Consider the following 12,485-nt stretch of genomic DNA (forward strand, 5'->3'; position numbering starts at 1 on the left):
GGCTTGTCCTGCCTCTACCTCTCAGGTGCCGGGATCACAGGCATATGCTATCAGACCTTCCGTTCCCAAAGAGCTGAGCAGTCACATTAATCCAGTGAATGAATGGGTAGAAAAAGCAAAATAAAAGAAAAGGGAAAACCAACAAACTTGGCAGGATTGGGAGGTGAGCGAAACCAGAGACAGAAAAACTAAAGGATTTGCCAGGTGGTGGCAGCGGCAGCAGCACACGCCTTTAATCCCAGCACTCGGGAGGCAGAGCCAGGTGGATCTCTGTGAGTTCGAGGCCAGCCTGGTCTACAGAGCGAGATCCAGGACAGGCACCAAAACTACACAGAGAAACCCTGTCTCGAAAACAAACAAACAAACAAACAAACAGGCAAGTAAGCAAACAACAACAACAAAAGCGAAGGATTCCAGGGAAACACATGACATGAAATGCTTTCTTAAAAGGCCACTTTATTGATAGAGAGAAATCCAATGCAGTTCTCCACAGCCCTCCCCCCACTCCGTCAGCGGCTTCACTGGGCGTCCGAGTTGGGTGCAGCCTGTCACCGGTTTGGGCTGGCCTTGCTCAGCCAGCTTCACGCTGCCTGCTTCAGGTCAGGTGGCCACATTAAAAACACATCACAGCTCACAACGATCTGTGGACGATCTTGGGATCCCCCCATGGTTTCTGTACATTCTCCTCTTTGTAATATTGTACAAAATACGTTAACGAGGGCAGGTTAGCTGTGCTGTGCCATCTACAGCACTTCTTTTTGAGGGTGATGGCTCCTCAAACACGACTTTTTATTGCAGGGAAATCTCTAAAAGTTGTTGCTGTACAAAAAGAAAAGTCTAGACAATTTAAAGAATAGCAGTCGCTTGATACTGCTTTAGTTCATTTAAATTTTCTTTCCCAAAAATACATTCCTAAATATACAAACTATACAATCTTGTCATTTGAATGCTGGTTTTTTTGTTTGTTTGGTTTTTTGTTGTTGTTATGGTTATTTTGTCATTGTTTAAATATAACAAGAAAACCTGAACTTAGACGTCTGTCTGTCTGCAAACCAATAAGAGAGTGTGGGGATTGTGACTTGGTACCTTCATATAATGCCTCATAAATAACTTTAGCCACAGTCAACCTTCACAGCATGGTCCGGGCAACAAAGAAATACTTTTCCGGTGGTTAGACGTCATCTGCAGAGAGAGCTGGGATGTTCATCCGAGGCCGGGTGAAAAATGCCATCTTCTCCCTGTGATGGAGAACAGGTAGGTGTCTCAAGCTCGCTTGGAATATACATGGACAGGAGAAGTCTTTCTGCTTTGGGTTTGAAACTCAGGGCATCGTGTATGCCAAGCACACAGTCTGCCACTGAGTGACATCCCAATCCCTGGGCTGGGTCATTCTTGGTTATATACTGTAGGATATTTATTGATAGTCCCAGCTGCTGGTAAATGCCATCAGCAGGTCTGAACTCTGACTGTGAAATCTGAAACCTGTGGGCTGTGAGCATGGTGGTACATGCTTCTGATCCCAGCAACATGAGAGGCCGATGGAGAAACATATGGTATAGAACATAGACCCATCTCAAAAAAAAAAAAAGTATTAACATAGCCACATGTCCCCTTCAGTGACATAGGAGACAAAATCATGCCTGGTTAGAGATCCATTAGCATGATCAACTATCTTTTGTTCAACACAGGAAACACACACATACACACACACACACACACACACACACACACACACACACACACTCACACATTTGTGTGCATATGAACATTAATCTATTTTTGTTTTTTGGGTGTTTGAGACAGGGTCTCATGAATCCCAGGATGCCCTTGAACTCACAATACGGTGGATAGAGGGTAACTCTAAATCCCTTTGTTTTGGGAGGCCCGGACCAAATGGCATTTGTGACCCTCCTCTGACACGTATAGGCCCAGCAAGGCAAGCGCACAGCTGTGATCCTATCAGGCAGGCAAAGCCAGGAAATGAGGTGAGCATCCATAGCACCCCACCCCCCACCGCAAGCCCTTTTCTCCCTAGCCAGGCCTCTGCCATTACCAGTACTGGGAAGGCTAAGAGGAAAGGCTGGAGCAGGTGGCTCATTCATTAAACAACAGGATCTCACAAATTGGGCTGAGTCGTGCAGGGATGGAGAACAGCACCACAGTGCTCACAGCGTTATGGGAGCCTGGCAGAGAATGAACAGCTGTTCCAGTGCAGGCTACCGCTCTGTTTGCAACAGAGGCAGAGCCCAGGAGCAGGGCCTGGGAGCAGTGAGGCCAGCAAAGATGGGCTGGCTGGGTAGCAGAAGGCATCCCTCGGGGATCATCGACTCACCTGAAAGACTGCACTTCCGGCGGCTCCTTGCAGCTCTGGCCCCGAAGCCTGTGCACATCCTTGGCAGCCGCCCTCATCATCTTGTCTGTCTGCAGCTCGGTCCTGTGCTCTGCACGATCCACCTGCGAGGCAGAGAGAACAAGGGTTTCACATGGGAGAGTCCCTGCTCTGTAGGACTTGACATCCGCAAGGTGGACTCTGTACCGTGGGATCTGCTTTATGTAGGATAATGGGCTGTGTGCACATCATCTACCTATGAGGCCTGAGCATGGGGCCAGGGAACAAAAGTCCCCTGTGTGCCTGTCGGAAATGAGACAAGTGTACTTTCTTACCTACTCCTCAGGTGCCCGGAAGGGGAGATTTTATGGTGGCTTCAATTTCACAGACCAAGAAAAAGATTGTTTTGTGTGTTTGTATTGGAGACAGGGTTTCACTCTAGTTTAGTCTAGACTAAAACTCACTATATGGTCTGGGCAGGTGTTGAACTCCTGGTAACTCTCCTGCTTCAGCCTTCTGTTAAGTGCATGGCCCACATGGATGAGGTACTTGCTACATCCGATGAAGGATTAATGAGAGTAACACTGAATCACAATCACTCACACACAACCATCAACGATAACACCTGTTGAGCAAGTCAAGGGCTGCCTGGGTCCCTGAACACCCTCGGGGGACTCGCGGTGGCATCACAGGGCTGTTAAAGGCAGCCAGCCAGTGGTACTTACCCTCTTCTCCAGCATCCTCAGCAGCAGGCGGAAGCGCTCATCTTCACGTAACCACTGTGGCAGCTCCTTCTCCCCACGGTTCTTGGCTTGCTCCAAATGCTCCTTCAGCTCCTTCAGCACCGAGATCTCCTGAGTCAGCTGGCTGTGCCAGGTCCTTGTGGCCTGCAGGTCTAGTTCCAGGTCCAGCGAGGTGCGGATCAGGCGCTCTGTGCGCAGGGACTTGACGGATGAGGGCTGCTGGGGTGGAGATGATGCGCACACCCACTAGAGGGCTTAGCCCAGAAATCCCACAGATCCTCATCCCCCGAACCCCAAGACCTGCCTTCTTTTATGTGCAGGCACCCCCTCTTACAGAACACACTCTCACAGTCATACAGCGTGTGTCCGATGTACAAGGTACTCTGCTCCAGTGACCCTGCTTCACCACGGCCCTCCGAGGCTCCAGCTGTTACTATCTGCACAGATGAGGCTCTACGTTAAAGTGGGCGGAGGCCGAGTGGGAAAGCCGAGATTCCAGCACAGTGCTCTCAGCATTTGCACAGTGGTGTCTGTTGCTGCCCTGTCCTCGGGTTCTGCTCTCAGCACACGTGGTACTGCACATCCCCTTGACTGTGTGCCTGCGGCAGCCCGACCCTGTTTAACTCGGCTCTCTGGCAGGAGGAGTGTCGGGTGGGCGAGAGGCCCGCTGGTATTCTTTCAGTTCTTGGGTCAATCCATGCCTGAAGGCAGTCTAGGTTGTGCTATTGTTTGAGTGTGTTGTTTTATAGTGCTAGCCTTCGCACACACTAGGCAAGCACCCTGTCCCTGATCTCTAGAGTCATGGCTGGGCTTAAGAAGGCCCATATGCTAAAGGGTTGGTCACCAGCCATAGCGTTTAGTAAGGGGCCAGAACAGGGTGTTGGGTGTCTTTCCCTATTCTTATTGCCTTGAGATGGGGTACTGAGCCAGGACTTGCCATTTTGGTTAGGCCTGCCTAATGAGCTCTCAGGAGCCACTCATTCCCCGCCCCCCAACCTCACCACCCCATCCCCCCCCACCCCTGTTCTGGGGTGACAGGCAGACACAGGCATGCCTGGCTTTTTATGTGGGGACTCAAACTTGAGTTCTCATGCTTATAAAACAAGTGCTCTTACCCACTGAGTCATTTTCCCAGCCCCCAACAAGCATAAAAGAGTTGAATGCGGAAGTTCTAGAATATTCTTCCAGAGTGAACACCTGTCTGTCTGTCTAGCTATCACTGTGCATGTGCACGCACACCCGAGAATACAGGTGTGTGCATACATGGTGGGTATGTAGAGGTAAAAGGACACTTTTGAGAAGTTGGTTCTCTCCTTAGATTTTCACATGGGTTCCCAGGATCCATCTCAGTCATCAGGGTCATGCGGCAAGCACCTTTACCGGCAGACGCCATCCTGCCCGCCCCGTCCCACTCCCTCTCCCTTCTCCCTGACACACCAGCCCTGGGCTATCCACAGGCTTCCCAGAAACGAAGCAGCAGGCACACGGAGAGCTCCAGGGTGAATCTTACCCGCTTCATCCGGACGCTTCGACGTTCCAGGGAGTTCCGAACAAAAGGTGGCTTCTTGGACAGAGTGGAACTGTCACTGTCACTTCGATTCAGCTGCAAGAGAGAAAGCAAACCAGGCATGGTAAGGATGCATTCTGGAAGGTTCCGTGGGAATAGGAAGGAGATGACCTTCCTGAACTTGACCCAGACACTGAGCTCCCTATTCCAGGCTTTGCTCTGAACTTCCCGCCCGGTTAGAGTGACCATTCGCTAAACATGTACTAGGCGTGGTGTGTGCTGCTCTATCTCACAGTCGTCTCCACATGGTGCCAAATGCGACGGGGCACCTCACTGCGTCTTCACAGCACCGCGTGAGGACTGTCCCCATGTGGCACACAGGGCACGGGAGCACATGAGTCACAGAACACGCCCTAAGCTGTTGAACTGCTTGGCGGGGTTTGACGAGGAGAGTGCCACAGCAGGATACACTGTCCCTCTGTCTGACCATGGGAAGGGACGCTCACAGACACTTGTCCCTGTCATCCGGAGAGCCCACCCTTAGTGACTCAAATGGAACCACTTTGGAGACAGATATGTGAGCCAGAGAAGTAGCTCGGTGGTATAGCACATGTTTAGCATAAGCTGGGTCTCCAGTACTGCAAGCAAAGGGATGCAGTGGGGGAGAGGCTGCTCCAAGGCCGAGGAGCCACATCTTTACAGAGAAGGAACGTACAGGCTCTGCAAGAGTTGAGCTCAGCCACCACCCCCCCACACACACCCTCCCGGTTAAAGCCCTCTATCGGCTCATTTTTCATGTTTCCCTAGAGGGTTCCCATTCTCATCTACGGTAGTCTTTTCCTATCAGATGAGGACAGCGTGATTTCTCGATTGAGTCTTATTTGCCAAAGGGGCAGGGTTGGCATGGCCCACACCACTGCACCGGCCTGGCAGCTGTCAGTTCACTGCTGTGGGACTCTACTGAAAAGCTATTAGTATCATTATTTTCATGACTATTCATCATTATCAAAGATAATGACAATAACAGAGTCTGAACCATGCCACAAGCAGGGTAACAGTGATGCAAACATGTGTGGAGCCCCTAACTCCGTGCTCGGAGTTATTCTCTGGAATGTTTGTCTGAATGACACTCCAGAGAGACAAAGATGGTTTCACAGTTCACAAGCAGAGATCACCAAATGGAGTCTTCAAGGCCCAGTGTGCTACCACGGGCCCAGGCTGTGCATAGCACTGTGAAATTCATGTAGAGGAGCCTATTGGTTGCTCGAGGGACCAGAAGAGAGCCTCACACTTTATTGTTTCAATTAAAGGTGACTCTGTTTTTTAAAAATGTGTCACAGCCCCTTCCCGCCCAAAGTTATTGGGACAATTGATCCTTAGGCCTAGATGTTTTTGTGTTATTAGACAGCAGGAAAAACTAGATGCATTCTTCTTTTTTTTTTTTTTCTTTCAAATACTTATTTGGCCAATCAGACCCTCAGAAATGTCCCTTTTGAGCTTTTTTTCTCATTTCTAAAATAAGGCAATACAGAGCTATTAGAAGGACTGAGCACATTTTGTGATAGTGATATAAAACAAATATAAAGTTTAGTGCTCTGAGTGCCAAGAAGTCACCACTGAGATGATACAGCCACAAATGCTGCCATTTGAATTCCAGCATCAGAAAAAAAGAGAAAAAGAAAAAAAAAAAAGAAATTAATTCCAGCATCACCCACCACTGGGCAACTGAATTTAGCATGCATTATTTTTGAACTTCACTTTTTGTTTGGTTTTGGTTTTGGAGACATGGTCTCATGTAGCCCAGGTTGGCCCTAAACCCTCTATGCAGCTGAAGCTAGGCTTGACTCTCCTGCCTCCACCTCCTAAGTGCTGGGATCACATGACTACACTGTCATGCTAGTCTTGAATGCCACTTCCCCCTATTTCCAGATATCCCAATAGGTTTAGTTTCACACATGGAAGAGAATCATTATATTATCACTGCTTCTACTTAAACTAGAAAAAAATGAGGCCGAGAAGTACAGTAATTTCATGTCACACGGAGCATCAGACTTAGTGGTTGCAGACCAGTAATTCCAGCCAGTCAGAAGGCTGGGACAAAAGGATTACAAAGTCAATGTTGGCCTGAGCTGTAGAGTAGGCTCAAGGCTAGCTTGGGCTAAAAAATGAAACCCTGTCTCAAAATAAAAGGTGAAAGAGACTGTCGATATAGCTCAGTGGTAGAATATTTGCCTACCATACATGAGGGCCTTGGGTTCAATTCCTTTGTGCTGTAAAATCATAATAGTTGATAAATAAAAATAAGGTCACAAAGAGAAGACTCCATCCACGTAATCAAAGTTAAAGGTAGCTAATAACAAATGACACAGTGTTGCTGATAGACCGAGGCGCTGTGGAACACTGCAGGCAATGTAATGACTGTCCCTGTCTCAGACTTAGGAATCCAGTGGGGACCCCAAGACAGGGCAGCTAAGCAAGTGACATGAAGTAAGTGGAAGGCGCTGTCCTCAGACTCAAGGAGGTCACAGGCAGCCTTTTAGGAGGTGAGGCTGAATGGCGGAAGGTAGCAAGTCCCAGAGACAGTAACCAGCATTGCACCTAGTGGCTCTGTGCCCTGGAATCAAGTAGGGCAGACTCATGGAGCCCAGTTTTTTCATCTATGAAATGGGTACAAACGCAATGGGCCTTGTAGTGTAGATCCTATAGATCTCAGCAACTTCAGCATATGATAGTTTTTCTTTCCTTGAGTCAGAATGTTTGCCCTTTCACCAAGGACAGATGTACAGCTTCTGGGCTGCATCTCAACGGCAGGCTCCCCGACTCTTGTTCTTTGGGTCATTATTAAGTAAAATAATGATTACTGAACATAAGCATTTTGATAGCATGAAAGTCAGTCTGATAACAGATGGCTATCGGGGCTGGACAGATGGCTCAGTGGTTAAGAGCACATGCTGTTCTGGCAGAGGACCCGGGTTCCATTCTCAGCACCCATAGCAGGTAGCTCACAGCCACAGCTCACATCTGTAACTCCGGCTCTGGGAGATCCAATAGCCTCTCTGGCTTCCACAGACACCTGTACTCACGTGCCACAAACTCACACAGATGCATACACATCCAATAAAGGAGAGCTGCTACTAAATGGCTGCTGGGCTGGTTGCACAGATGAGTAACACTTCCCTTATGTGCTTCCATTTTCCATCTTAACAAAATCCTAACGGTATTCTAATCCTGATGAAAGACGAGTCATGCATTCATTTCCCTGAGTTTAGCCAGCCACTGATTTCCCTTGGTGTTGAAAGACCCTAACCCTTCAGGCTTACACCCCCGAGCCCCAGGAAATAAGGAACTAAAAGGAAAACTAGTTCCAAGGGCCACCTGACTCAGCCATTACTCAACCACCCCTGTAACAATGTAACAATGTAAAAAGATTTCTGTTAAGAGATGTGCTCAACTGTGACTGGGATAGTTGCAGGTGTTCCAGGAAGGACCACTGTGACCTGTGTGTAAACTCCACTCCCGCCCTGATACCCCCCCCCCCCCCCCTTGAGGTTTCAGGAAGAATGTACATGCGGACGTGACTCTACTCACTCTATGATCAGACCATGATCTTGTGAAACGAAATTGTATGGGAATTGTAATCTTATGGCTTTTGTGGGTTTTTCCTTTAAAAGCCCCCGTGTGGCTACAGTAAGATGCGACTCTTGCTCTCAGGACAAGAGTAGCCCGTCTGTGCAGTCACTTCAATGAAAACCTCGTGCTGTTGCATCAACTGGACTGGAGTCTGGGTTCTTGGGGCGCCCACTTGAGACCCTAGATTTTGGGGTCTAACAGTGTGACTTCTGATGAGTGGCATCCATTTATTTGATTATCACCCGCATGCTTGTGAGGTAGTTAGTCTGCAAAAGCCGAGATCTTAGCGGTTACCCTAAAGCCTTCTCTAAATCCTCTGGAGCCCTCCTGTTTGAAGCACTGGTTGGGTTTTCCTCTCTACAGTTGTGAGCTGACTTAACTGTAGCATCCTTCAGTAGAAGGCAGGGTCTCCAACATCAGTGTCCCGTGACTTCAGGAAATCCCACCTCTCCTACGAGCTTGGCAGCACGTGAACTTGGCCTGTGTTACTCCCTCGGATACTGATCCACTTGAATGATTAGCTTGAGATTTAACCCAGAAGAGACGGTCTCCATTTTCACTGGGAAGGGCTTCAGGGAAGGTGTTTTTTTTGGGGGGTGGGGGTGGGAGTAGGGGGACTAAACTGATAAGCACCCAGGGAATTTAATTCGTGCAGTTTGAGGTAATGAAAAGATGAGCCTTTCCACTCAGTCTCATAACTCTAGGCTTTTGAGATGGGCTCCTGGGACCCCGAGAAATTCCCTTCCTCCCCCCACAACAATAGCCAGGTTAAGTGGCCCCATCCGAGTGCGGTGCCTTCTGAATTAGAGGAGCATGAAGGAAGGCTGTTCGTGCTGACTCTTAGGACTCAGTGCGTCTGTAAGGGTCCGGCCAGGGCACGGTATAGCAAGCATCACGTTAGTCCAGGACTCAGGGAAGGCATGCGCCTGTCTTGGGCATGCTTCCCTCACGGCTGGATGGGAGCGGCAGCTGGTTCTAGAGCCCAAGCAACCAGAATGTCTCCTGGGACTCGGTAGGTGCTCAGACCCTCCACGCACAGTAACAGGAAGGAAAGTAGGCTGGCCCAGACAGGGTTCGAAGAGTTGGGTAACCAGGAAAGCGGTGAGGACCTCGTCACCGGGTGGTAACTGGAAGGGAGAGACTGCGGGTGGGCGGAGAGACTGCGGGTGGGCGTGGGCCAGGAGTGAGCTGCAGAGCCCAGCCCTAGGCCAACTGCTGCCAGTAGAGAAGATGTGGCCTTGGGGGCCCAAAGAATCCTTTCTTCTGCTCTTCCCACCTCCACCAAAGAACTGGAGTTTAATGTCAAACTTTATCACTTTTTAATTTCTTAAGCTAAAATGTTAACACAAGCAGCTTAATCGAAAGAATGGAATTGGACTGAGGTAGATCTCCTGCCTAATATGGGTGAGACCTAGGTTCAGTTTCAGTAACTCAAAAGCAATCAAGCTACCACCTACCACAACAGCGTGTGGCCAGGCACCTGGCCATGTCTGTGGGGGTCTATTAGAATGTTTGGAGGTGGGGGAGACGCTCACTGGTCATTCCGCAGGAAGGGGAGGGTGTGAACAGTGAGGGAGGGAGCTCACAGGAAGGACAGTAAGGTTGATTGCAGGCCTGTTTACCAAGCCTTTCCTTATTTTTTTGGTTTTTCGAGACAGGGTTTCTCTGTGTAGCTTTGTGTCTTTCCTGGTAGTCCAGGCTGGCCTCGAACTCACAGAGATCCGCCTGCCTCTGCCTCCGACTCCGAGTGCTGGGATTAAAGGCGTGTGCCACCACCCCCTGGCTGCCTTTCTCTTTTTTATCCCCAGCACAGAGCATCAAACCCAAGGCCTTGCACATGCTGGGCTGCTAGGCAAGCAGTCTGCCATCAAGTGAAATCTCCAGTCCTTATTTATCTTTTTCGAGGGGTGTGTGCGGGGAGGAGCGTGGGGATGGGGTTTTGCAGCCCAGCCTGGTCTTGAATTCCTGATATTCCTGCCTCATCAGCCCTCCTACAGCTTAGACTACAGGTAGGTGTGCAACACCATCAAGCCAGCCCCTGGTTTCTGAGATAGGGTTTGCTATGTATGCCAGGCTGGCCTAAAACTCAGGATCCTCTTGCCTCAGTCTCTCTGCTTCCTGGCGTCATGGTTTGCACCACCACGTTTCCCTGTCTTCCTCATTCTTTATCTAAAACATTTTTCCGCTGCTGCTGCTGCTGCTGCTGCTGCTGCACATGCCTTTAATCCCAGCACTCAGGAGGCAGAAGTAGGAGGATCTCTGTGAGTTTGAGGCCAGCCTGGGCTACAGAGTGAGTTCCAGGAAAGGCGCCAAAGCTACACAGAGAAACCCTGTCTTGAAAAAAAAAAAAAAAAATTTTTTTTTCCTCTATAGGAACACTTGACTTCTGCTTGAGATAGGGTTTTACTTAGCCTAAGCTGGCCTTGAAATTGCTATGCAGCCAAGGATGGCTTAGAATTCCTGATCCTTCTGTCTGTCTCTCCCAGTAACTGGGATTGCAGGCTCATGGCATCACACCCGGCATGGCCTGCAACTCTCACAGGTATGGCCATCACACTCAGCCAGGCCCTTGGTTTCTGTCGTGTTTTGTGGGGTACAGAGCCAGAAAACAGTGATGTTGCAATGCAATTCAAAACCGAAGCTGCCAGGAGCATCTTGTGGTGGTACAGATACACAAAGCCTTTGACATGTCTACACAAGGAGGATGTTAAATGAAGAGGAAGCAGTTGGTTAAAGAACACTATGGGAGAGGTCCTGAGTTCAAGTCCTAGCACATGGTGGCTCACAACCATCTGTAATGAGATCTGGCGCCCTCTTCTGCATAAGTAATAAATAATTCTTAAAAAAAAAAAAAAAAAAAAAAAAAAGAATCTGAGAGGACAAGAGAAGACCAGCTTTCCACTTCTAGACATGGCTGGACCCATCACCCTGGAGTGGGACCTCTTCCAAGTTTTAGTCTCTGACCACCCTCACCTGGCTTGGCTTCTTAGAATCTAAATTTCTAGCATTTTAACTCCTTCTATGGGCTAGAGAGATGGCTCAGTGGTTAAAATCATTGGCTGCTCTTGCAGAGGACCCAGGTTCAATTCCCAGCACCACATGGCAGCTCACAATTATCTCTTAACTCCAGTCCCAGAAGATCTGACACCCTCTTCTGGCCTCTCTAGGCATCAGAGACACATATGATGATTAGACACACATATGGGCAAAATACCCATAGACATTAAATTAAAAGCAAAACAAAACGATCAGAAAATGAAAAACAGCCTCCTAGGACCTTTTGTTCGTTAAATAACTACATTAAAGAAATCTATACTAACGAAAAGGGAAGAATATTGAACAACCAAAGTGAGGTGGGTAACGTTGATGCCTGTGTTTGCTTTTACAGTTTCGCTAGGTAAGCCTAGGCTGACCTTGAACTCATAGCATATTCGTTTTTTTCTTTAAAAAGCTTATTCTCTCTCTCTCTCTCTCTCTCTCTCTCTCTCTCTCTCTCTCTCTGTGTGTGTGTGTGTGTGTGTGTGTGTGTGTGTGTGTGTGTGTGTGTGTGCACCTGAGGCTAGAGGATTATACAAGGTGCCTTCCTTTATTGCCCTGTGTTTTATTCCCCTGAGACAAGGTCTTTTCATTGAACCCAAAGCTTGGCTAGGCTGGCCAGTATCGAGGTCCCAGGATCTGCGTTTCTGGGCCCCAGAGCTGAGGCTGTAGGCACACGTCTGGCTTTGACATGGGTGCTAGGAGATTCTAACTCAAGTCCTCAGGCTTGCACAGCAGGGGTTCCTACCCACTGAACCATCCACTCAGTCCCACATGCCAGCTTATTCTTACATCCGCCAATCAAGCATAAAACTGTCCTCTGAAGTGAGCCTGTGTAGCCCACGTGAGGGAAACTGAGGTCCATAGAATTAAACCTACCAGAAGATGCCCAAGGCACACTGTGAGAGTAAAACAGGCTATGGGAGTGACCCCGATTTGTATCCAGAGCCGGAACAGACCCCTGGCTGCTCCGAGGGGAGGAGAAGGTACCGTCACTTGCTTACCCGGCACACATACTGGCTCTGGGGTCCAGGTGAGAAGGTCTTGGAGCGGATGATGGTATTCCCTCGAAGAAATGGCCCTGGCGTAGGGGCACCCACCCTTCGGTCCTTGGGCCGCACCACTGTGGGGGATGGGGCCACGCTGTCGGTGTTGGTCTCTCTGTCCACCTGAGGAAGAAGTCAGTCTTGACACCTGTGTCCACTGAGTCTCGGGGCCCTCTCTCGGTCTACTGGGCAAC

At 49.1% G+C, this 12,485-nt stretch overlaps 1 protein-coding gene across 2 annotated transcripts in view; it reads right to left on the minus strand.

Moving 5' to 3' along the window:
* Positions 1-436: 436 nt before the first annotated feature.
* Wwc1 (WW and C2 domain containing 1) overlaps positions 437-12,485 on the minus strand; it is a 153,033-nt gene continuing 140,984 nt past the window's right edge. Inside the window, exons 19-23 of one of the 2 annotated variants that reach the window (XM_006971635.4) lie at positions 12,250-12,414; positions 4,583-4,675; positions 3,055-3,288; positions 2,333-2,454; positions 437-1,238 (exon numbers count right to left, since the gene is read on the minus strand). In XM_006971635.4, coding sequence (XP_006971697.1) covers positions 1,172-1,238; positions 2,333-2,454; positions 3,055-3,288; positions 4,583-4,675; positions 12,250-12,414 — 681 coding nt within the window. In that variant the 3' untranslated portion in view covers positions 437-1,171. Of the gene's footprint in view, positions 1,239-2,332; positions 2,455-3,054; positions 3,292-4,582; positions 4,676-12,249; positions 12,415-12,485 lie in introns of both variants that reach the window. The other variant, XM_016005155.3, reaches the window with a different exon arrangement.

Source organism: Peromyscus maniculatus, chromosome 8 (assembly GCF_049852395.1).
Source record: "Peromyscus maniculatus bairdii isolate BWxNUB_F1_BW_parent chromosome 8, HU_Pman_BW_mat_3.1, whole genome shotgun sequence".
Lineage (NCBI taxonomy): Eukaryota > Metazoa > Chordata > Mammalia > Rodentia > Cricetidae > Peromyscus > Peromyscus maniculatus.